The sequence below is a fragment of the Balaenoptera ricei genome, chromosome 20 (genome assembly GCF_028023285.1).
Source record: "Balaenoptera ricei isolate mBalRic1 chromosome 20, mBalRic1.hap2, whole genome shotgun sequence".
NCBI classification, from domain to species: Eukaryota; Metazoa; Chordata; class Mammalia; order Artiodactyla; family Balaenopteridae; genus Balaenoptera; species Balaenoptera ricei.
In genome coordinates this window covers 8,445,111-8,469,561 of record NC_082658.1, presented here as the reverse complement: position 1 = coordinate 8,469,561, position 24,451 = coordinate 8,445,111, and the positions used below count along the sequence as shown (strand labels likewise).

Here is a 24,451-nt window from a genome sequence, read left to right as displayed (position 1 = left end):
GTCAGACCATTCTTTGTCTTTATTCCTCATGATCTAAAACTGGTTTCCCTTCCTTGGGTGGAGGCCTCCTCAAGAGATCTTAAATGCTGGCCACTTACATTCTGTTGTTGCCCTTGGAGTTAGTCATGGTCAAAATTCTTCAGCTTGGCTTTCCCCAACACAATGATTTCACTTCTTCTGACTCTCTCAGATCTGATTTGGTCAGTCCTTTAGTTTTCTTCCCTGTCCTTGACCTTCTCTATTAATCCCGAAATGTAGAGACTAGAATTCAACCTAATACTCACTGATTGAGGGTCTGGTAGATGCCTGATTGCTGCTTCAGGGTATTTTTTTTAATGAAGCTTTTGATGTCCTAAATCCGATTTATAGGAACAGTGCCAAAAACTGTTAATCTGATAGGATTGAATCTGGCAGGCTGATGCCTGAGCCAGACAGAGTGAGTTTGGGGCTTGTGAATGTGCCCTGGTTGGGATCTGAGGTCAGAGTCTGGGATGGTCCCTTTGGTCTGGATGTTTGGATACACTGCCCTACAGACTGGCTCCTCATGCCCTGGGGCAGTGTGCAGCTCCTAAATCTCTCTCTCTTTCTCCCTCTCCCCACAACCCTGCCCCTTGAGTCAGCGGCTTAGCAGATACTCTCCTTTGCTCTTTGCTAGAAAAGCTCCTGCCCATGATGTCAAGTGGAGCACTTACATCAGGGCCTGGACCACCACCGCCATCTCCCGGAATACACTGGCCATGATCGGCCTCCTGGTCTATGGCTGATGGTGCCCAAATGTATATACCCAGCCCAGCACCGTCCCAGCTGCCTCCCGGACACCTCCCCTCCGTTGTCTAATGAGCACCGCAGACAGTCATGTCTGATAAGGGTGCCTCGTTTCTGTCCCTCTGGCATGCCCTGCACCTCTGCCCCAGGCCCAGTGATCTTCATCCCATGGAGAGTTCTAGCACCACTCCCGCAGCTGCTCAGACCAAGAGCCCACGTGTCTTCCTGGCTTTTTCTTTTCCCTCTCCCGCCCACCCGCCGTCACTCCATCAGCCCGTCCTGTCACCCGTGTCTCCAGAAGGCCTCCTGCCTGCTGCCACGTCTGCCCATCTTTCTGGCCACCGCTCCAGCCCAGGGCTCAGCCGGCTGTTCAGTAACCTCCCAAGCGGTCTCCCTGCCTCCAGTGCGTACCCCACCCAAGCCCCACCCCGCAACCAGCGTGCTCTCTGTTAACATAGAAGCCTCATCTCCTGTTCTCCTGCTTACAGCCCCCAGTGCCTTCCATCGCTCACAGAATAAACTCCGGGCTCTTACCAGGGCCCCTGAGGCCCAGCAGGACCCTGGGCCTGCCCCTCTGCCTCTTCTCCCAGCTGCCCCGCCCCCTCCGCTCAGTGCCCCCGCCCCCCACGCCAGGCCTGGCGCTGCCCCTCCCTTGCCTGGCAGACTCTTCCCCAGCCTAGATCTTCACAGATTGCTCCTCCTCCCCTTTCAAGTCTCTGTGTCCTTGGCCACCTTGGCGGATATAAATTCCCCCCAGTACATCGTCCCATCCGGCTGGCTTCCTTCTCAGCACTCAGTACGGGCTGAGATCATCTTTTATTTTAGCCTGCATTGTCTGCCGCAGTGGAATGTCAGCACATGAGAACAGGGTCCTTGCGTGCCACGTTCATGGCCACGTCCCCAGCTCCTACAACAGGCCCAGCGGACAAGCGGCACCCAAAAAGAGCTTGCTGAATGAATAAGCTGCAATGACAGCAAAAAGGAAAGAAAACTCTGTTGGTTCCTGCCGAAAGGCAGGTGCTGCCTCCTCGTAGGACTGCCCTGGGCAGCAGGAGTCTTATTTCTGTTCACGCCCAGGCCTCTAGCCCAGGGCCTTGCTGCAAGTGCATCCCTGGAACTGTGTATTAAGCCCCGGAGAGGCAGACGGCTCTGTAAGGTAGTGATCTCTCCAATGCGAGACGTGTGCAAACAGACTGGATAACTAGCAGTTCATCAAAGGTTTTATCAACTGGAGTTTTGTACTGGGTAGAAGCCATGTTAGATCAGTGGCTTTCTAACATTTTTTAATGCCCCGGATACCTTTTTCCCTCTTTAATCTTATAGGGGAGGAAGCCCAGTGCACAGGGGAAAAGCGGAACTGCTCTGGGTGAGGGTCTCCGCCCCTCCGCCCCTCCCCCTCCTCCTCGCAGTGGTCCCCGCAGCCCCTCCACTCGGCTCCAGGGCTCTGCCGACCGCGGGTAGAATAATAACATGAGCTCAAGACTGTCCAGGTCAGATCCTGTGATCTCAGAGGACCCCATCCAGACAGAGGAAGGAGAGGGGCTCAGGGGTGAACAGCCAAGGACAGATCCTGTGCCCGAGGCTGTGGTCCCAAGGATGACCCTACGTTCCAGCCCGCCCCCGCACCCCATGGCACGCGTGGTGGGTGGGAGAGGACGGCGCTTGCCAGTAAGCCCTTAGAGACTGACCTCCCTGAGTCTGGAAGCAGGAGAGCTTCGAAAGCCAGGGGTTGTTTGGATTGAACGTGGCAACCGTCATTATGGGGCTTTGGCAGGAAGAGCGTCATGAAGTCAGCGTTTTAAGCTGTCCTCAGAGCAGATGATTGGCGGAGAGTGGAGTCGAGGACACCGTGCCTGTGAGGGCACTGAGTGATTGAGACAGGAGTGGGGAGAACGAGGGGGCGGATCCCAGGCGGCTCTCAAAGGCGGGCAGAGTCCAGCAGTCGGAATAGAAAGGAAACAGCAGGAAATTCCCTGGTGGTCCAGTGGTTAGGACGCCACACTTCCACTGCAGCGAGCTCGGGTTCAGTCCTTGGTCAGGGACCTTAGATCCCGCATGCCGTGTGGCATGGACAAAAGAAAAAAAAAAATCAACATTCCCACGCCGTGATAGAGTGTCAAGACGCTGTGACTGCAGGGATAAAATGGACACGTTGAGGGGGCCAGTTTGGGAAAAGAAGACTTCAGTTTCTTGTCACAGGGGACGTGCCTTGTCCAGCTGCACGTGTGGGTTTAGAGAGCTGGCCTGAGCGGCCTCAGCCTGGAGCGAGGGTGGCTGAGTTGTTTTGATGGTGCGGGCGGAGAGAGCGGCCTGGTCGTGACCTCCGCTGGCCCGTCCTCCCCACCCAGAGCCGGCGCCCTGGGGACTGGCGCCGGCTCTGCTCGCCCCACAGCCGACGTTCCCCTCTGAATGCGGAGGATGAACGGCCTGACTGCCTGATGGAATCCTTCTGGAAGGAGTGCCAGCCATGTCCCGCCCGCTCCCGCCTGAGTGGGAGCCTGGAGGCAGCCCTTGCGCCAGGAAACCCTCTCCGGAGAAGGAGGGGTCAGTTGGCCCGACCCAGGCTGCGGGGCGGCGCACGGGGAATGCTGCGGCCCCCGGAGAGCTTCCTGTTCTCTCTGTCGTTGCCTCCTACGGGGGGAGGGAGGGACAGGCCGGCCTCCCCCCTCTGCCTGCCTGGTGGAGCCGTGATCCTCCCTGTCTAAAACCAGTCCGGACTAACTGGGGGGCAGGGGAGTTGGTGCAGCTACAGCAGAAGGCAGCTCAGGTGGCTGGTCACAGGGTCCAGCAGACCCTATTTGCAGGACTCCAGGGCAGGCCCATCTCCTTAGACAGACAGACAGAGAGCTGTCTCTCTGCCTCTATCTCCCCCCATCTCTGCTCTACTTCAGCCTGTGTATCGGGCCTGGATCAGCCAGGGCAGCCATAAGTGGCGATGCGCTGCCTGTCAGCTATGCATGTGGCCCCTGGGGCCTCTGAGAGGCCTCCTTCCAAGCCCCTGTGCGCCCTACCAGCCCCCTCCCATCCCCTCCGCCACCCATCCCCTCTTGGCCTCTGGGGGACTCCGGTCTTGGGCTCCTGGCCTTGGAGAGGCTGTCAGGAGGCCCTCCCTCCACCTGCCTCCATTGGTGGAAAAGCTGAATTAGAAAAGTAGCCCAGAACATGTGAAGTTAGAACTAGTCTCTAACCTGCTGAGACGCTGGTCACTGAGCTGACCGGGGTGGGGTCTCCATCCCGGGCCTGCTCTGGGGACCAGCCAGGATGACACCAGCTGTCAGTCTCAGAGGGTGTCACCAATTCACAGTTTTCATTAAATTGATTTACTTTCATTAGCACTTGGGGTATTCGTCTGCTAGGGCTGCCATAACAAAGTACCACAGACTGGGTGGCTTAAACAACAGAAATGTATCTTCTCCAGAACTGTGAGGTCAAGGTGTCGGGGGTCTGGTCTCTCCTGAGGCCTCTCTCCTTGGTTGCACATGCTGCCTTCTTGCTGGGTCCTCACGTGGTTTTTCCTCTGTGTGCAAGCTTCCCTGCTCTCTCTCCGTGTGTCCACATTTCCTCTTATAAGGACACCAGTCAGATTGGATTAGGACCCACCCTAATAACCTCACTGAACTTACCTCTTTGTAGACCCTCTCTCCAGACACAGTCATAGTCTGGGGGTACTGAGGGTTCGGACCTCAACATATGAATTTGGGGAAGGACACAATGCAGCCCTTAAGGCATGGGTACCGTGCAACGTTCTCAGGACCAAGGGCATGGACCAGAAATCAACAGTGGTGACGGCCTCTTGTGAGATCTGCAGCCAGCGCTCTGAGCAGCTGCTGGGTGCATCCTGCCTCCAGGCCTGGTCCTGGCCGAGCTGTGGGGCACGGCTGCCCCACTGGCCACAGGAGAGCAAGCCCCAGAGTGGGACTCAGACCCTGAGAGCCCTGAGGGGTCGCCTTGGGCCTTTGAGACTCATTCAGCAAAGACAGAGCTGAGGGCCCAATTCCTTTAGCCTCTCGGGGGTTCAGGCCCTTACATCTCTCAGCTGCGCTTTGAACACCCCCCTCACCTGTGCTTTGAACCTTCCTGCCTCCTGTCTTGCCAGTGCATCCCCACATACTCTCCCAAATGCAGCTCTCGTCCTGTTTCTCCCCACTTTGAAGCTTCCGGTCGCTCCTCAGTGCCTCGTCCTGTGTAAGTTCTCTAGTCCGGGCCCTGCATGCCTGGCCAGCTCTTCTCAGACCCAGCTCAGGATTCTCGTCCCTTCCAAGGCCTCCCCTGCACCCCTCAGGCTCAGCTGAGCTCCCCTCCTTAGGGCCCCCCACCATCGTGTTGCCTGAATGCATAAGGTATGTACCTGCCAAAGCAGAACTTAAAGATGGGATGTGTTGCGAGCAGGTACGCAGGTAAAATCCTTTATCTTTTGGCCGCACTGTGCAGCTTGCGGGATCTTAGTTCCCCAACCAGGGATGGAACCTGGGCCCCAGCAGTGAGAGCGCCAAGTCCTAACCACTGGACCGCCAGGGAGTTCCCAGTAAAGTCCTTACGGACTGCTCTTCCAGACAAAGGCTTCGACAGAGCGGTTCCAGCATTTTGCACACGGTCTCCCTTCATTCTTTTCCTTTGCTGTCGTGCACGCAGCTCACCATCTTGAAGCAGAGAGCACTGGACTGAGGCTAAAGAGTCCCTGGACTGAGGCTAAAGAGTCCCAGCCTCCAGAAGGGTTTCCATCCTTGTCTCAGTCGCTCTTACACACTTTTTATAAAATAAGGGCAAAATGCAATAAAGAGCGATTTTTTTACTTTTTTTTTTTTTTTAAATAATGGAAGGCTTTCCATTATTATGATGTTGTCTAGAAAACCAGTAAGTAACCCAGATAAATGTGAGGCCTTGGGCACCACCCTGGAGCAGCCCCGCCTCCCCACCCCCACTGCTGTGCAGCTGGTATTTGACAGAGGCAAGAGCCTCCTGGCAGAACGTGAGATGTTCTGGGCTTGCGGAGTGGGATGTGGGTAGACAGTGGCCGTGGTCAGGACTCTGGCTGTCGGTGACAGAAACTGGGCTCAGGTGAGCTTCCGCAGAACCAGGATTTGAGTTGCTCACATACAGGGGAGGCAGGGGTGGAAAGCCAGGGACTCCCCACCCCGGTGACCCTGGGCAGCTCCCGAGCTCCCAGTTCTGGGACCAGAGGTCCCTTGTGCCCAAGCAGAAGTTGGGCCCTGGGTCACATCCGCCTGCCCTGCCCATCGTGGTGTGTGTGGGGGGTGGGGTCTGACTGCCCGACTGGCAGTTCCCACCAGGACCACAGGCTTCAAAGGGCATCTTCTGAAAGAAGGGGGTTTCTGTGCAGACAGAAAACAGTAAATGGCCGATTCAGCAATGTTTTCCAAACTTCATGAAGTCTCAAATAAGAAATCTATTTGAATGGCATCCCTGTCTGTAAAGTCACAGAAGTTTTATAAAACGGTATCTACATCAACCACACACACACCACTATTTATCTTTAATTTCATGTTGGGATACAGGGTCGCCCCCAAAGTCTTAGTGTAGTTTTAAGTCTTAATAACTGAAGAAGTGTAAATGCTACAAACCTACAAAATACATCAGTTGAGTATTTACTTATTTAAATTCCTTTTATACTTAGTTTCCTGACATTTGAATGCTGTGTTTTTCATTTTAAGTCTTTGTGAGTGCCGGAGTCTGGACGGACGAGCAGGTAGAGGAGTCCTCTCCTGTGGGCGCCTCAGATACCTGGTCGACCTCCCTTGCGGTCACGTCCAGACTGTCACGTGTGCCTCCAGTGCTCATCCGACCACGAGGCTGGACTCACAAAGGCAGTCCCTTTAGCCACTGACCATCCGCCCGTGAGTCGTTTTCCAAAGTATGAAAATCAGCTAGAGCCACTAGACGGGGGTGTTATATGGATCTGGGTAAGAAATGTCAACATGTTTAAAAGGTAGATAACTAACCTTTCAAATGTCATTTTTTGGTATGTTGGGAGCATTTGTGCTTCTGAAGTTATTAGATCTTAAAATCACACTAAGGGCTTCCCTGGTGGCACAGTGGTTGGGAATCTGCCTGCCAATGCAGGGGACACGGGTTTGAGCCCTGGTCTGGGAAGATCCCACATGCCGCGGAGCAACTAGGCCCATGAGCCACGACTACTGAGCCTGCGCGTCTGGAGCCTGTGCTCCGCAACAGGAGAGGCCACGACAGTGAGAGGCCCGCGCACCGCGATGAAGAGTGGCCCCCGCTTGCTGCAGCTGGGGAGGGCCCTCGCACAGAAACGAAGACCCAACACACCCAAAAATAAATAAATAAATAAATTTATTAAAAAAAAAAAAAAAATCACACTAAGACGTTGGCTGCACAATTTTTAAATACTAGTAGCAACCTCTAAATTGCTTTCGTGACCCACCGATGGGTCATAACCAGTTTAAAAAGTACCACACTTCCAAAGTCAAGTGCAGAATCCAAATGTAGACCAGCCTCTCCCCAGGGGGGTGTTGGCAGGTCAACTGATGCCGTGTCCCTTTGGGATAAAGAGGTCTGCCTTGGTTCTTTTTTTTTTTTTTTTTTTTAATTTAATTAATTAATTTATTTTATTTTTGGCTGTGTTGGGTCTTCGTTTCCGTGCGAGGGCTTTCTCTAGTTGCGGCAAGTGGGGGCCACTCTTCATCGCGGTGCACGGGCCTCTCACTGTTGCGGCCTCTCGTTGCAGAGCACAGGCTCCAGACGCGCAGGCTCAGTAATTGTGGCTCACGGGCCTAGTTGCTCCGTGGCATGTGGGATCTTCCCAGACCAGTGCTTGAACCCGTGTCCCCTGCATTGGCAGGCAGATTCTCAACCACTGCGCCACCAGGGAAGCCCCTGCCTTGGTTCTTGAATTTACCATCCTGGGTGGCAATTATCTGGGTATATGTCTTTCCTACCGGACTGTGAGTTCCTCCACGAAAGGGCTGTGCTTGCTTTCTTGTTGTTTTTCCTTTAGCCTTTGTGTCCCTCTAACATAGTAGGAGAATTGGCCTACTCTCTAGTCTTGGTATTGGGCTTATTTCTGGGCTCCAGCCCTGATTAATCCGTTTTTCTTTCTGTGTTTTTTCTTTCTTTTTTTAAAGAAAAATACATATAGTAGCGCAAAGCTCGCTGTTCAGAGATCCCTGTGTAGCATTTTAAAAATGCAATTCATGCCTATTATTAGAAAATCCAAATTATACTGAAATGTGTAAGATGGAGAGGAAAGGCCGCCCCTAACCAGCTCCTCTCCCCAAAGGCGGTCGCTGTTACCGGTGTCTTGCGTGTCCTTCTAGAAAACGTTTTCTCCGCATTTATGAGCGTATATGTGCACTTCTGTTTTGACATGCACACCAAGAATGTTGCACTCTTCACTCTGTGCTGCTTCTTGCTTCTCCCTTTGGTAATGTATCTCGATGCGCTTTTCACATCTGTACGTTTCGTCGCCTCCTTTTTAATTTTTTTAAAAATTTTTTTAATTTTTATTTTTCTGGCTGTGCCGCGCGGCATGTGGGATCTTAGTCCCCTGACCGGGGATTGAACCCGTGCCCCCTGCAGTGGAAGCGTGGAGTCCTAACCACCGGACCGCCAGGGAAGTCCCCAGTCACCTCCTTTTTAAGGCAGTGTTGCACAGTATATGCGTGCACTGTAATATATTTAAGCTGTTAATATTTTGGTGAACATATCGACCAAACTGTTTAACTATAATATACTTAACTATACTATATTTAACTCCATGGATGAACATTTAGTTGTTCCCAGTTTTGTCTTGTTCTCCCCTGCACCCAGAGTCCTCGTATAAAAACCCGGATAGATGGTTTTCCAGTCCAGAGCAGATCCCTAGAACTGGGTTTGCTGAGTCAAAGGGGTGTCTCCTTGGTCCCCCAAAGAGGCCTGCCTTCCCCTGCAGCCACAAAGACGCTCTGCTGGGCAAAATCCCGGAGGCGTCTGGACACCCGAGCCCCAGGTGCTGGCCAGTACTCAGGGCAGCGTGCCTCACATCAGATGGTGCTGAGCCTGATGTAAACTGCTAAGTGGAGAAGAGCCAGCTCCTGCCTCCGGCCCTGCTCGTCCCGGCGGCATCTTGTGGGGTCCAGCGAGAGAGAAAGTCACAACAAGAGACTCGAGGCCCTTTGGGTTTGCTACTTATGACCGGCTCTTGGGCTTTTGTGCAAACTTTGCCTCCCAGCTTAGCTCTCTCTGATTTGTTGGGGCGCCTGCCTGCCCGGCTTCCTGAGGCTGCAAACTGCTGGACCCCCCGGCCGGGAGCCTGAAGGCCTGGGTTTGGATTGGTCCCCCGCGCTGCCTCGGCCCCCGTGGGGCAGCTCATTCACGTCTGGGCTCCCCTCTCCTGAACCTGCCGGCTCTGCCTTGTCTGCCGCTGGGCTTCCTCGGGCCGCAGGTCCCCTGGCCCTTCAGTCCCTCAGAGCCACAGCACCGGCACCTCCCTGTCATCCTCCAACATTCCTGCAAGTTGAAGTCACTCCTGCCTTCCACCGAGGCCATCCCGGGACATTCCTTCCAGCCTTCTGTTTATTTTGTCCGTGTGCGTGGGAGAGAACCAGGCTGAGGGAGGTGGAGCTCCCATTTTGGGAAAATGGACCCTGAAATGGTCAGGGATGGAAACAATGTTAAAGGAAGCAGAGATGGAGCCTGTGACCACAATCGCAGCTTCTCTGTGACACCCAGCCCAGCCTGGACCCCAGAGAAGCCGCCAGCTTTCCTCTCGTGCCTTTTGTTCTACTCACTACAGCCAGGAGTGGGAGTCGCCAAGTCCACTTATCAAAGTGGCATCCACCACTTGACCAGCACCCACCTGGAAAAGGCAAAGGCACCGAGGTGCAAAGGTCAAAAATTCAGGCACTGACGTCCCTGTTTCCTTTTTTGCTTGTCTGTATGTTTTGGCCGCACCGCATGGCTTGCGGGATCTTAGTTCCCTGACCAGGGCTTGAATCTGAGCCCACGGCAGTGAGAGCGCCGAGTCCTAACCACCAGACCACCAGGGAGTTCCCGCTGGTGTCCCTGTTTCCACCTGCTGTTGACCGTGGCCCCCACTCAGGGCAACGCGGGCGCTGTGAGTGGTCAGGCCGGCCCTGGGCGGCCCCTTCCTCTCCCCACGACGTCCTGTCCGCCAGTGCCCCATCTCCCCGAGGCGGTCACCCGCTGCCGGTCCCCAAGCACATCTATCCTAAGAGCAGACCCAGGGGTCAGGTTGCTTTGACCGAGGGGTCAAACCCTGAATGACAGTATCAAAGAGTAAATCAGGTGCCCAGGCGCTGACCCCTCTCCTTGTCTTGCAGGAAGAGGAGCAGGAGCTGGATGGCGTGGAGGGTCCACCCCTGGCAGGGCCTGAGGAAGAAGACGGTGAGTGGGACCCGCACATCACTGCCCGCTGAGGCCAGCCTTATCGTGTCTGGCTGTGGGGGCTAGGCTGTGCCATGGCCCTTTGGATTCCCCAGCTGAGGATTTGAGTGGCAGGATGCGGGGAGTGGATGGAGGGGGAGAGGATGGAGGAGAGGGGCTGAGAAGCCGTGTCTGGTGCAACCCAGAGGACACTGAGGCTGGAGCCCACTCCTCTCTGACCCCCTGCCTTCCTGGCACCCATCTCCCTGACCACCTACTTTGCTCTTTTGTGTTTTTTTTTTGGCTGCACTGTGTGGCATGCGGGATCTTAGTTCCCCGACCAGGGATCGAACCTGAATCAGCGCCCCCTGCAGTGGAAGCGCGGAGTCTTAACCACTGGACCACCAGGGAAGTCCGTGCTTTGCTCTTTTGGCCTTTGCTTTTCCATTTATACAATGTGAGTTGTCTCCAAATACAGGTGGCCCATCACTGACCTTCTGTCTCCTGCAGTGCCTCTTAACTCCTTTCTCGTCCCCGATTTGCACATTTCACATTTCTCTCCAAATACCTCGGACCTATTTTATGGAGACTAAAGCCACTTACAGGGCCACCTCCCAGCGTTCTGCAGGTTAAAGTCCCCCAGAGAGGAAACGTCTGATTCCCAAGCAGCTCTAGCTGACTAGCCAGACCTGCGTGGCCATCAGGTTCCAGGCAGCTAGGGGAAGAGAAGGGGAGTGACCGGGAGCATTGAGCAATTTGGACTTGACCGGGTAGAAGGCAGTGTGTTTGCTCTGGCCACCCACAGGGACCAGCGCCCCAGATAGACAGGACCAGACGCGGTGTGGGGCTTCTGCTGGTTCTGTCATGTTTTATTTCTTTAAAGAAAAAAAAAAAAAGCAGCAGCTGAAGCAAAAATAGCAAAATGTCAACATCTGTCAAATCTACGTGGCAAGTACACGGAGGACTTATTACTTGCTGTACTTTTGTGTACGTTCGAAATATTTTGTGGTTTTTTGAAAAGGGAGTCTGTTGCTGTGATTTTAAGTCAACAGCTGGCAGGAGCCCTGGAAAGAGAAGGTTGCAGGAATGCAGTAACCAGGGCTGGTGTGGGCCAGGCAGGCAGGGCTGGGCTGGGGGGTGGGGGCTGGGGAAGCTTCCCCAGAGGCCCAGCAGGGATGGGCCTTCAGTTTCTATCAATAGAGCCTTAGAGGAAGAGGGAGGGGCAGGAGGATGCAGGGGGGCGGGGGTTGGGTGGGGTGGACATCAGCCCCTTGCCAGGGGCTCTCCCTCTAGCAGTTGATTCTCCAGATCCTCTGCAGGAACCGTGGCCCTGGGGTCTGTCCCTGCCACGTTACTGGATCCCGTTCGTGATGTGGGGACGCACAAGGCAAGCGCCAAGGCTGCTGGAGGCCCCTGCGCCAGGACAAGGGGAGGCTCAGCAGACCCCTCTTCTGAAACACTGTCAGACCCCCTAGACGTGCAGCCCCACACGCAGCCGCATGCAGTGTCTCCGGGCCCTCCGTCCTTATCTCACTGCTACTTCTGGACCTTGCCCATCCCCCAGCCGCCTCCTCCCAGCCCTGACAAGGCGGAGGCAGGAGAGATTTAGTGCCCCAGCTGTCAGAAGAAAATGTGAGAGGCCCCCAGCCCCTCTGCAGTGAGCCGCTCAGTGTCCGCTAAGGTGCCTTCCCTAAGCCGCTGGGTGGATTCAGAAGACTGCAAGAGGAAGTCCCCCCTCCCAGGGGGCTCTCACGTTGAACCCTCCTGATCTAGCAAAATTGGAGGCTGCTGTGTATCCCTCGTCACACCATATGTGATTAAGTGAAAGCCTTTTCAAGTGGTTTGTTCTCTCTGGCTCGAAGCAGCATAATCAGACCAGCCCCACAGATTGAAACCTTGAGTAGTACCCAGCTGGCAGCATTTTTTATGTTTTATTTTTCTAAAACATAGCAACACAATGACCTTGAAGTCGAAGTTAATCCGTCTTCTTTGTCCGTTGCCTCTCTCTGAGGTCCAGAAGCCAGCATGGTTGCGAGCTCACTCTGAGACCAGCTCCGTGTGATTCTGCCCCATGGCAGGTTCTTTCCTGACAACCAAAGACCCAGGCCCCTCAAACGGTGGCCCCAGATTACTCAGCATAGCTCCCAGATGCCCGGACACCGCAGTCCGAGCCCTGAGCCTTCAGAAGCTCCTGATGCTGCGGGCCCTTTGCTCATCAGCCTGAGCTGAGCTCAGCCTGGAGGGAAGAGAAGCTGATGGGAGCGGGGTCTCCGGGGCGGGGGGTCGGGGGGAGTCATCCTGTCTGTGCTGAGCCCCAGCCCCAGCTCACCAGGAGGAAGAACCAAGGCCTCCCCTGGCAGCCTGGCTTCTCACCCCGTGTCCTCCTTTCCCCTTGCTTCCTGGCCCCCCCCACCCCACCCCACCCCCCCCCCGCCTCACTGGCTTCCTTGCTTTGCTGGATCTGTCTTCCCGGACCTGCAGCATCACCTGTAAAGCCCTTCCTGACACCACCACCCCCCCACCGCAAACTTCCAAGCAGCCCCCTCCCTGCCTCTCTCTCCCCTCCTGCTGTCCTTTTCTGAAGAGCTCTCAGGACCTACTGCAAACTCTGTATTTTATTTTATTTTACTTGTTTATTTATTATATAAGATTTTTTAATGTGGACCTTTTTTAAGTCTTTTTTTGGCCGCGAGGCATGTGGGATCTTAGCTCCCCGACCAGGGATCAAACCTGCACCCCCTGCAATGGAAGGCGAAGTCTTGACCGCTGGGCCGCCAGGGAAGTCCCAGACTCTGTATTTTCATTGCTCATCTTTGCTTGCTGTATGTTCTCTTCGCTGCTAAGTCCCCAGCACCGAGCAAAGTGCTCACTGAGTATTTGCTGAATGAATGAAGAGGGAGTTAATCCTGGTACAAACATGCTAACTGCTTCCTAAGGCAAGGGCTCAGCCCTGGCGGCCAGATTCTCCTGTAAAGTCAGGCTGTGGTGAGAGCAAACACCACCTCAGCTACAATGCCTGGGTTCTGAATTTGCATCCAGAACCTTCTTTTAGCCCAGAGAGAACTCGAATCTCAGAGGCTGCAGCCTTTTCCTCCCTGGAGCCCACATCAGCCTGTCTGATCACTCGGGACAGCTGCCAGCTGGAGGAGTTCCGGGTGGCCCCAGGGCAGGATGTGGGGGTGTTTGAGATCCCTGACACTGGAGTGACATAGAACAGAAGTGAAAAAGAATACATCCGTGTGGGAGGGTGATTTGCTGGTCTTGCGTTTCCCATACTCAATTCTTTATACATTAACCGAAATTAGATAAGACAAGCACTGAGCCTCTATCCCCAAGGCTGACCGGAGGCCATCTACCCTCCACATGCTGGGCTGAAGGACCACATAAGGGCATTGCTTCCTAAGGGAACTCTCTCCACCTGGACACTCAGCCAGGGGAATGCTCTAGAGCTCTTTCCTCTTCTGCCCTTGCAGCCTTCACCTGTACATGCTGCCTCCTCTGGCCTGGCTTCCCTCCATGTCACACATCCCTGTTTTCCTCTGTCCACACCCCCTGGTGTGCCTTCTTCAGGCTTCTAGAGCTGCCCTTTCATTTGTTCCAAAGCAGCTACGGGGTCTGCTCTGGGACTGGCAAACCTGAGTACACCCGTTCAGCAATAAGTACTGGAGTTTTTTGGTTTGGTTTTTTCAGTTTTTTGGTTTTTGACCACGCCACGTGGCTTGCAGGATCTTAGTTCCCCGACCAGGGATTGAACCCCGCCCTCGGCAGTGAAAGCACGGAGTCCTAACCACTGGACCGCCAGGCAGTTCCCTAAGTGCTGGTTTTAATGACCGATTTGAACACCGTGTGAACAAGCCACATCATTCCCATGTCCCATTGTGGGCTGGATGCGTTGTTTCAGATTTTTAATAACTGGTTGCGGGGAGGGGCATAGAGAGAAGGGGCCTGCCGACAGGACGCCCCTGGACGGCAGGGCGGACACCCCGAAGCCCGGGAGACCCGAGGACCTTGGCAGGAGGGTCGGGGGTCCCTGCAGCCTTCCGGACCTGGGACCCGAGGAGAGGCAGGGAACCCAGCGCCTTAGCACACTCTGCTTCCCGGAGATTAAGCGCCCTCCGACTGTGTAATTAGCACAGCAGTCACGGGGAAGGGGGGGTTCAGGATGAGGGGGAGAAAAGCCTTGCGGGCGGCTGCTTGGCCAGAGCCCTTGCTGGAGAGGGGCCCACAGGCAGCTCTGTGGACGGCTCAACCTGGTCTTGGAAGGGACCCGGCCTTTGGTGGATGGAACCGAATAGCATGGGCGGGGGTGGGGCGGCGATGCTCGCTTCACTCCGGCTGCCTCATCCCCGGTTCAAGTTCCCAAAAGAGTTCCTAAGCGGAAGGGGTGTGGGGGGAGGACCTGCCAGGCTCAGGAGAGGGTGAGCAGATGTTGTGGGCGTCCAGCCCTCTCTGAGGCTTAGGTGAGCTGGCCCGGGGTGGGCGTGGGGCCCATCTGCCCCTCTTTGAAGCGGGGGCACCCTCTCTGGCCCAGGTGGTTCTTTGGAAACGCCTCTTTGGAAGGGAAAGGGGCCTGAAGTTGCAGGCAGGCCCAGCACCCTAACTGGCTCTTACTGGGCGTCCTCTCTGCAGGGGGAGAGGCCTTCTTCAAATACAGCCCCGGGAAGCTGAGGGGAAACCAGTACAAGAAGATGATGACCAAGGAGGAACTGGAGGAGGAACAGAGGTAGGCCGCCCACCCTCTTCGGGGTCGCTCCGCTTTCTCCAGTACCGGTGCCGCCGTGAGCCCCCTTCGTTGTAGGCAGGAGAGGAGGAGGGCCTCCTGTAAGCTTTGCCAGCCCCCCACTCTTCCATTTCCATTTTAGGGTTTTCTCCCCCCTGTCCTGGCAATATTCGGCCAGGCTCGATTTCCCCCGACAGTCCCCTTGGGGCCCTCGGGAGGAGCGTGTGACGGTGACGGGGGGGGGGGGGGGGGGAGGGCGGCTGAGCCCCTTCTTGCACCCCGCCCCTCCCCCGCCAAAAGGGAAAAAGCAGATGCCTGGGAAGAGCCTGGAGCAGATCCGGCTGTTCACTTACACGGAGGGTTCATGACAAAACCAATCCATCACTGCAGGACAGAGCGTGATTCTTCCTGCTCATCCACTGGGCCACCAAGCCCCCCCAGCACCCCCCAAGCCCCCAACCCAGGGCCAGCAGTCATTTTTCATCTGTTCTGCTCCACGGAGCTCTGGGCAGTTGCAGCCACGCAGCTCCTCATTTTTAGAACTGGGCTCTTCCCCCGCCAGCCCCCAGCCGGGCACCCATGCACACCCCTGGGCTTCCCTCCTAAGGAGCAGCGGGGACAGGCCATGGGGGAGAACCAGTGGTCTGGGCCTGGGGTCCTCCGGTTTAAGCACAAAGCTAAATGGGGGCCTGTGTTTTCTGAGCCCAGCAACCTGGAGGGGCTGGGTGATCACCCCCTACTTCCTAGCTAGCGTAAGCTGGGTTCTAGGGTCAGGAGTGGAGGCTTTATTATTCCAGGATGTGGATCTCAGCTACCCTTTCATTACTGCCAAGCCACCCTGTATCCGTCGAGTCAGAAGGCACTGTGCCCACGAGAACCCCCTTTCCCCTCCCGGAGCTGTTGCCAGTCCTTCCACAGCTGGCCCGGAAGGCTCGTCACCGGGGGCGGAGGGGTGGCAAGGGGAGCCCAGCCTGGGGAAGCCCCCCGCTCCTCGGTGCCCAGCCGCTGCCTCTGGGTGTGATCCGGTTTGCTGCCTTTATATTTCAGGATTGAGCTGACCTCTGACCTCACTTCCCTGTAGCAAGTTCCTTAGGTCCTGAGCCACAAATATTCTTGCAAATCCTTTTGGTAAGGAGACTGACTTCTAGATTAGTGGTGCCTCCCCTCATCCTGTCTGTTACTGTGTCCCCATCACGACTGACTGTGGTCCAAACCTCTCCTCCTCCGCTGCCTTCATAACCAGTAATTCATTTCTGTGCACCCGGGCCTGCTCATTCTTCTCCAGCGCAGGGCTCCTGGGTCAACAGGCTCCCTTCCCAGGGCTGCAGGGTTCTTGGAGGCCCAGTTCACGCAAGTCCCTCCTGGGCCTAATGGGCCAGCTGGTTGGAGGGCCAGCGCCCCCTTGTGAGGCTGGGGGGGGGGGGACTGTCTTCCGCTGGACTGCGTGGTGTCACCCCTGCAGCTTTCATCTTTCCCTGAGAAGGTAGAAGGTGCCTGGCAGAAACCCTGTGCCCCCAGGCTGTGGGTCAGGCAGGGCGTTACGATCAGAGCAAGGGCTGGCGGACTGCAGCCCTGTTCGTGTAACTCCAGCGTGACTGGAACAGGGCTGCGGCCACTGTTTTTCTGTGGTCTGTGGCAGCTTTTGCACTGCAGTGGCTGAGCTGAGTAGTTGCAGAGGGACCACGTGGCCCACAGAGCTGAAAAGAGTCAGTATGTGGCCCTTTCCAGAAAACGTGTGCAGCCCCAGAGTTAAGGCTGGAGGGGGCTTGACGTGCCTGTGGTCCCGCGAAGGGCCCTGTGGACAGAGCCTGTGACCGGGACCCTGGCCTTATTCTGTGCGCTCTGCGGAGACGAGGGGCCATTAGAATAGGAGAGGCCAGTGAGCCGACTCAGTGGCAGGGCTCGGGCCGGGGTCAGACTGCCACTGTCCCTGGGTTCAGGGCTGGGACCTCGGGGAGGGAGAGGGAAGGTCCTTCCTCCATCGTGTTCAGGCAGCAGGCTCTGCGTTGCCCAGGAGGGTCTTTCCCTACTGGATCTTTGGGGGTCTCTAGACAAGTGGTTCACACTGAGCTATTCTGCGGGGTCGAGACTGCCCAAGCGCTGCTCTTGGGGTGAGGGCTTCTCACCTCCTCGCCTGCAGGCTTGGTTATCACAATCGTGCTTGAGCTGAGAAGGAGGGACTGGTGGACTTCATGGTGAACATGTTCCTCCCAGGGTGGGGCTGGAGTTCATGTTCACTCTCTTCACTGCCCCTCCCAGCATGCTCCTGTGGCTGTCCGACACGTCTGCCTGTGAGGTCCGCTTGCTCCCTCCTGCCCCTGCACGTGGTCAGCCCACTCAGCACTGCATGGGGCCCCTGCCACCCAGCCCTCTCGCATGTTCCCCGCATGGTGATGCTTGGGGTTGCCGAGGCTGGCAAGTGTGGCTTTGAGTTTTCATCTACAGCACGATAGTTCCAGTGGGGACCAGGAAAGCTGACGGGTGTGAGACAGCTCTGGTCCCAGCTGAGTCTAGGAAACTGCTTTGGGATTGTCAGTATGAAAAATATTGTCAAACCACTAAAACCACAGGCCAGTGAAAAGTGTGTGCTCTTCTTTGCCTGTCAAATTCTTCTTGACCAAACTCTGCTTGTTTCTAATTCCCTTCCTGGCATTCAGGGTCCCCGTCAAGTTGCAAGCTGGTTAAAAACTCATGCTGCAAACCCCTGACTTTAAATTCTTTACCTCGGCCAGCACAGCAGTATCTAGACCCTAAATCTTTAGTAGTCACAAGACCCAGAGTTCCTCAGAAGCTGCAGTTCACAAGTTTTCAGGGCATGGCACTTGGTACGCAGGACCCAGAGAAAGAGACCCCAGGTTCGTTCCTCCACGTGGTTAATAATTGGGCGTTCCCATCCCTGGGGCAGCTCACAGATGAGATTCCTTCTGCCCAAGGGGCAGAAAGTGTAAGGTTTGTAAATCCAGAGACATGCTGCTTAAGAAAGACCCTGCTTCCTCACCATCTGCCCACCTCCTGCTGGGTCTCCCCTGGGGCTGGAGCTCACAGGCTCCCTCAGCACTGCCTCTGCCGGGATGGGGGTGCCCCTGCGTTCCCCCTGCAGCTTTTCTGGGAGGTGCCATATCCAGCCTCAGTGTGGCTGGGACACTGGGCTTGCAGGTTATGACTGCTCCCCGCAGCAAGATGCCACCCCCTCACCCCCAGGGCCAGTGAAGCTGGCGAGCTTGGCTGACTTCTAGCTCGGCAGCAAAAAGAAAAGGCACCATCGGCTACTCCTTTCCTTGTACACCGTCCCTTCTTCCCATCTTCTGGTCCAGGGGAAAAGTGGAACCCAGGAGGTAGACTAGGTTGGCTCTGATAGTGAGGACCCAGGACCCCAGCACCCATTCCATTCTGAAGGTCCCCAGGACTGGCCTGACGTTTCTGGAAGTGGACACCACTCTAGTGGATGGTGTTTTGAAATGCATAACTGGCAAGGGTGAATGGATATTCTCCTGCTTTCTGCCCTCTGATGGGTCCACAAACCATCCACCAGTGTGAATTTCTAGGAACATGTGCTGCTCACCTCCACATGAGGGCGCCAGAGGGATAAAGTTGAATCCCACCGGTTTCCCTCAGTGCTCACCTGGCTAAACCAGTGCTTCTGGCATTTCCCTTACAAAAGGTGGGCACACCATTTGTGTCATCTGGGGAGCACATTTCCTTGGAAGCCACTGTCCCCAGAAGGGACAAAACCTGCCCAGCAGGGATAAGAAATAATCTATGGTGAGAGGACCGGCCCAGAGAGGACCAGCCCAGAGCGGCCACAAAGCTGAGGATCTGACCCTCGCAGTCTGACCTGCCTAACTAAGTGTCTGTGGAACCCTACCTGCCCACCGACCTATATGTGGACCCCGTGCCCAACAACACACCTGTGGTACCCTCCCTGCCCAACTACCTAATTGAGGACCCTCCGTGTTAAACTATGCACAAGTGGGCCCCGACCTGCCCACCTACCTACCTGAGGATGCTCCCCGTCTAACTACCCACGTGTGGGACCCGACTTGCTCAGCCACCTACATGTGGGACCCAAACTGCCCATACACCAACATGTGGTACCCTCCCTGCCCAGCTACCTACTGTGGGACCCTCCCTGCCTAACCACCCACATGTGAGACTCGAACTGCCCAAATACCTGTAAGTGGGACCCTCCCTGCCAACTACCTACAAGTGGGCTTCAACCTGCTCAACTACCTGCATGGGCACCCGAACTGCCCAAATACCTAAATGAGAGACCTGCCCTGCCCAAGTATTTACTCTGGGACCCTACCTGCCCGACTACCTGAAGTCTGACACTCCCTGCCTAACTACCTACAGTGGGACCCTACCTGTTAAACTACGTACAAGTGGGCCCTGAGCTGCCCAGCTATCTTACTGAGGATGCTCCCTGACCAGCTACCTGCAGGTGGGCCCTGACCTGCCTCACTCCTACATGTGGGACCCAACCTGTACAACTGCCTAAATGAGGGCCCTGACCTGCTCAACTACCAACGTGTAGGACCCTCCCTGCCCAACTACCTACAATGCCACCCTGCCTGCTAAACTACCTACAGGTGGGCCCTGACCTGCCCAACTATATAATTGAGGACCCTCCCTGCCTAATTACCCATGTGTGGGACTCGACCTGTTCAACCACCCACATGTGGGACCTGACCTGCCCCTGTAGGCCTTGCAGACTTGGAACGGGGTCTCGGGCTGGCTTTGGTTAGTGGGCTCTCCTGCAGCAGGTGATGAGAGGCAAACTCCCCTGGGTCTGGATCCCAGCGTCTGGGCTGGCTTCTGCAATTCCAGACGTTCCCCTTCCTCACCCCGTTTCCCCCTTTCCTTTCCTGCAGTACTTGTAAGATGGCATGAGTGAAATAAATTATCTTTTCTCCTTATTTCTCTTTACAGAACCGAGGAATAATGAAGTTATCCTTAGCCTCCTCCTAAAGGCTTTTCCTTTTGGCATCTTAAAACTTGAGAGATAAAGCGGAACCCCCAGAGAGGAGCCAGCAGGCTCCTGGGGCGCATTTTCCTGCATAAATCTGCCGGGACTAGGCCCCCATCCAGGACTTTCCTTGGCTGGGAGGATCCCGAATGCCCGTGGCGCTCCCCTGTAGAGGCGTTCCTCCCTGTCTGCCTGGATTGCTTTGTTAAACTGAAGGGTTTTCCTGGATTTTTATTTTCCTTGTCACTCAGCCTTCCTGTCCACACACGCTTTGCACCTGAGATATCACCAGGGTCAGCAATGCCATCATTTTAAAATCGGTATAGTTTCATTCCAGCCCTCCTGCTTTTCATCACCAAAGCCAAACCAGGAAAGACTCTGAGGTGTGATGGACAAATGAGGGAGAGAGCTGCCTGTGCTCGCTGGCTGGTCGGGCTGGTCGACTGCCCTCCTTCCCCTTGGGGCCCGCTCCCCTCTCTGTCTTCGGCTGGCTCGGCTGTGGGGGCGAGAGCCCGATGATTGATGAGTGGGCAGCAAAGAACCAGAACCAGCTGTTGACTTCCTCTTGCCCTTACCCTCCGTTGAGAGCAGGCTCGGATCCAGCCCGCTTGTTGCTAAGAGGCCTTTTCATTGATGTTCCTACCAGCTCAGCGGAATCTCCACCTTCGCTTTGGCAGAAGCAATAATGATAGTGTTCGCTTAAAACAGCTGTCTCGATTCTGCCTCTTCCTAGGTTTCATAGATGAGTTAGAACTTCTCCGGATAATCAGATCAGTCCCAGATTCATTTCTTGGAATTTTATATTTGACAATATTTATACTATACCAAACTAATCTACAGTTTTTAGATGTGTTGGTTAAAACATGTTTTGAAAGCAGTTAAGTTTATAGAAAATTGTTTTTTTTTTCCTATTTAGTGGAAGGCCGGGAAATGTCCACTGTTAGCCTAGGGCATGGTACATTCCCAGGGACCTTCTCCTCTGGGTCTAATACCTTAGGTTCACGGGTTTAGGACAGAACAGGCGACAAAGCAACAGCCACACAGAGCCATGTAGCCCGCCCCACACAGCAGCAGCAACAGTGATTTCCTTGTCCAGGCCGGGGTCTGACTGAAAAATAGGTGACTCCTTCCAGGTTATTAAGTTTGTCTGGACACCTTCTGAACGTGGCTTGTAGGCACCAAGCCTCACATACTCCCGATGGCTTGGATCTGTGTATTCAGCCTTTGTTCGGTCCAATAAACTTTGAGTAGATGGTCTTGATTACTGCGTGTTTATTTCAGTTTTGCTTTGTTTTTAAAAAAATCATCTTTTTGAACCCATTAAAATTTGAGCTCTCTCTCAACTTGTGCCTGTTGTTACTCTCCAGCAGAGTGCGAAGTCCTAGGCCCACCCTCTTAAAAATATGCAAGCGCCACGGCCATTAAGAGACACACAAGAGGATTTGTGTTCCTTTGGGGGGATGCCCACTCATACATCTGGATTGTGATTCCTTCCAAAGAGCTGAACACACAGCCTGTCAATTCACAGTACTCCTTTCTTCAGGCGGTAGGATATCGCATACTTCTCACAGGCGCCTTCTCCTCCAGACAGGAAAGCAGATTGTAGAAATAACTTTCCCAGCGTGACTAAGACAGGCTTGGATTTGGGACTTCGGTATTTCAGCTTCTAGATGCTGCTGTAGTCAGAAAACCAACTGTTTCCTGTTTGGGAGATATGGGGTTACTGCAGAAGGAATATGTTAGGACAAACGTAAGACCAGACATCGATCGGATCCCCCTCTAGGCAGGGTTGGAGTGCTGGTGGGGCAGTGCTGTGCCCTGCAGGGCCAGGGTGGCCAGAGGCTGTGCCGAAGCTCTGCCTCCTGGTGGGTCTTCAGGGACCAGAGCAGACCCTGCCGTTCGGTTTACATCCTCTGAAGGTGGCCCGTGCCGAGCCAGTAGGGCGGTGTGGAGGGGGGAACCGCAGAAGCCTGAAACCGAACGGGGAGCCCATGCCAGCACACAGCGCCCAGCCTCGCTGACGAGCACAGCACAGCAGAACAAACAAGAAGCAAACCGTGGCTGCAGAGTCTCACCCCACCCTTTCGTGTTTGCACTCGTGGGCGGTGTCCCGTGCTGATCCGATGGCGTGGCCAGCCGCAGAGAGATAACATCACTCCCAGCATTCCCCTGGCCCCCCAGCCCGTGTGTGGTGAACATAAAGCCTATCTCCAGCCAGGCCTGTTCCCTGGTAAAAGGGCCAGGGCCCCCGCTGGCTATAAGGTGTCTTTGTGCAAACTGGAAAGTGGCGCCCCTTCCTCTGGGCAGCGAGACCCCACACCCACCCTTGCCCCTGGGCCAAGCACCCTGTGCACACATCTGTATGCTCCCATTTCCCAGCCAATTGTGTTTTCTTCTTCCTCCACTTTTGGCTCATCCCTCTAAACGAAGGCTGTTTCTAACATGTCTTTTCATAGGCTCTCCAGCCGCCTAATTGAACACCTCTGCTTCCTCGTGGCCTCCCGGGGAGGTGTGCAGTCAACATCAAAAAGAGGCCCAGGAATTCCCTGGGTTTTTTTTTGATTTGGTTTTTTTTTAGACCAAATCAGCTCCTGTGTTAAGAGTGGGTTTGTTTGGGTTTTTTAAATTAATTAATTTATTTATTTTTGGCTGCGTTGGGTCTTCATTGCTGCACGTGGGCTTTCTCTAGTTGCGGAGGGCAGGGGCTACTCTTCGTTGTGGTGCGTGGGCTTCTCATTGCGGTGGCTTCTCTTGTTGCAGAGCACGGGCTCTAGGCGCGCGGGCTTCAGTAGTCGTGGTGCCCGGGCTCTAGAGCGCAGGCTCAGTAGTTGCGGCGCACGGGCTTAGTTGCTCCGCAGCATGTGGGATCTTCCCAGACCAGGGCTCAAACCCGTGTCCCCTGCATTGGCAGGCGGATTCTTAACCACTGCGCCACCAGGGAAACCCAAGAGTGGGTTTTGTTTTAGTTTCATTTTCTTCTTATTCTGGAAAGCAAAGCAGTAATACAGGAGTGAGGAGTGTCCCGACTCCACGAGATGTGCACGGTCTCTCTCTCTCCCCTGGTTTGGGAGCATCTTTTTCCTCTTTATCCTTTCTTCTTGACAGAGTTCAGAAAGAACAGCTGGCTGCCATCTTCAAGCTCATGAAGGACAACAAGGAGACGTTTGGCGAGATGTCAGACGGCGATGTGCAGGAGCAGCTCCGGCTCTACGACATGTAGGGGCCTCCACCCGGCAAGACGCCGCGACGGCTGGGCCGTGACTCTACCCCGACCCGGGACCCAAGCCCGTGCCATTCTCAGACTTTTGTAGGCTTCATTTTATCTTATATACATAGATGTAGAGATAGATCATATACAGAGTTCCTCAGTTCTTGCAATTTAGATATCATGTCACAGGAATCAGGACTGTTGTCTTCAGAGAAGAAAAATCCCTGACTTGTTTGGCTTCTGCCTACTGGTGAGCTTCCAGCTGTCACATGGGCTCCCCTCCGAGGCTGTCATCTGATCCAAATTAGACCTTCCGTGCAGACCCTGAGCAGGCAGCGGCCCAGAAGGGCTGGCTCGAAGCCTCAGCATCCCCAGCACATGGTGTGGAAAGGATTCAGGGGTGCTGTGGGATGAGTATCAGGTCCCACTGCCCAAGCATCCAGTCTAATAACACTACACCTTCTTCTTCCTTAGAAGGATTTCTGGACACTTCTGTAACTGTATGGAAGCAAGCAGTAGGGGAGCATCCCTAAACAGCAAAAAGTCTGATTCAAAGACTCACCTTTGATCCTGGACCAAAGCAACAGTATCAGAGTTAAGACCCTCTAAGTTTCTCTTATTTAAGCGTGAGACTTACTTTATATATAATTAAGACTTCTATGAGTGCTTATCACACACCTAGACCTGTGCTAGACACTGTCAATGGAAATAAAATACACAACACAGTCCTACCTTTAGAGATTAAAGTTGTGTGGAGGGGAATTCCCTGGCGGTCCAGTGGCTAGGACTCGGCGCTTTCACTGCTGAGGGTGTGGGTTCAATCCCTGGTTGGGGAACTAAGAAGCTACAAGCCGTGGCGCGGCCAAAAATAAATAAATACATAAAAATAAAGTCCTTTGGAGAAGCCAGGCATGTGTACAGGAAAAGAGAACCTCACAAGTCAGCATTCAATAAAATGCCAAAATGACCTCACAGAGAGAGTCTGGGCCACCTTAGCACATCAGTAAAGTTCAGTGAGTCAGTGAGTAAATGACGACTGAAATAACAGCGATTCTTCCGTTCTGCCCAGGTCCTGTATCTGATCACCCCACTGGCAAAAAAATTCATAGCAAGCTGAATTTAGGAGGGTATGCTAAAGGGACAACCTAAGAAAGTTCTTGAGAATATTTTTTATTTGCTGAAATAAAACTAAACACACGAAATTAAAAGAAGCAGTGGCGTTTTACGTACCACAATTTAATAATTATCACGGGCTCACAGTGAACCTTCTTTCATCCTCTCTTGCTTGTTAGGGTTCTTCCCAGGCCTCCCCCCGACATCACTGTAACTGCTTTTGCTTCTTTGCTGACAATCCAAAGCAGGAGGGTCTGATCTGTGTGTCTGTTGTTATATCCAAATGTCAGTTCTTTTTTTCTTTTTTTAAAAAATATTTTTATCTTTTTTG

At 54.4% G+C, this 24,451-nt stretch overlaps 1 protein-coding gene across 1 annotated transcript in view; it reads left to right on the top strand.

Moving 5' to 3' along the window:
* MXRA7 (matrix remodeling associated 7) overlaps positions 1-24,218 on the top strand; it is a 30,705-nt gene extending 6,487 nt beyond the window's left edge. The window contains exons 2-4 of the mRNA XM_059906967.1: positions 10,071-10,134; positions 14,743-14,836; positions 22,905-24,218. Coding sequence (XP_059762950.1) covers positions 10,071-10,134; positions 14,743-14,836; positions 22,905-23,019 — 273 coding nt within the window. The 3' untranslated portion in view covers positions 23,020-24,218. The remainder of the gene's footprint in view (positions 1-10,070; positions 10,135-14,742; positions 14,837-22,904) is intronic.
* Positions 24,219-24,451: the final 233 nt, after the last annotated feature.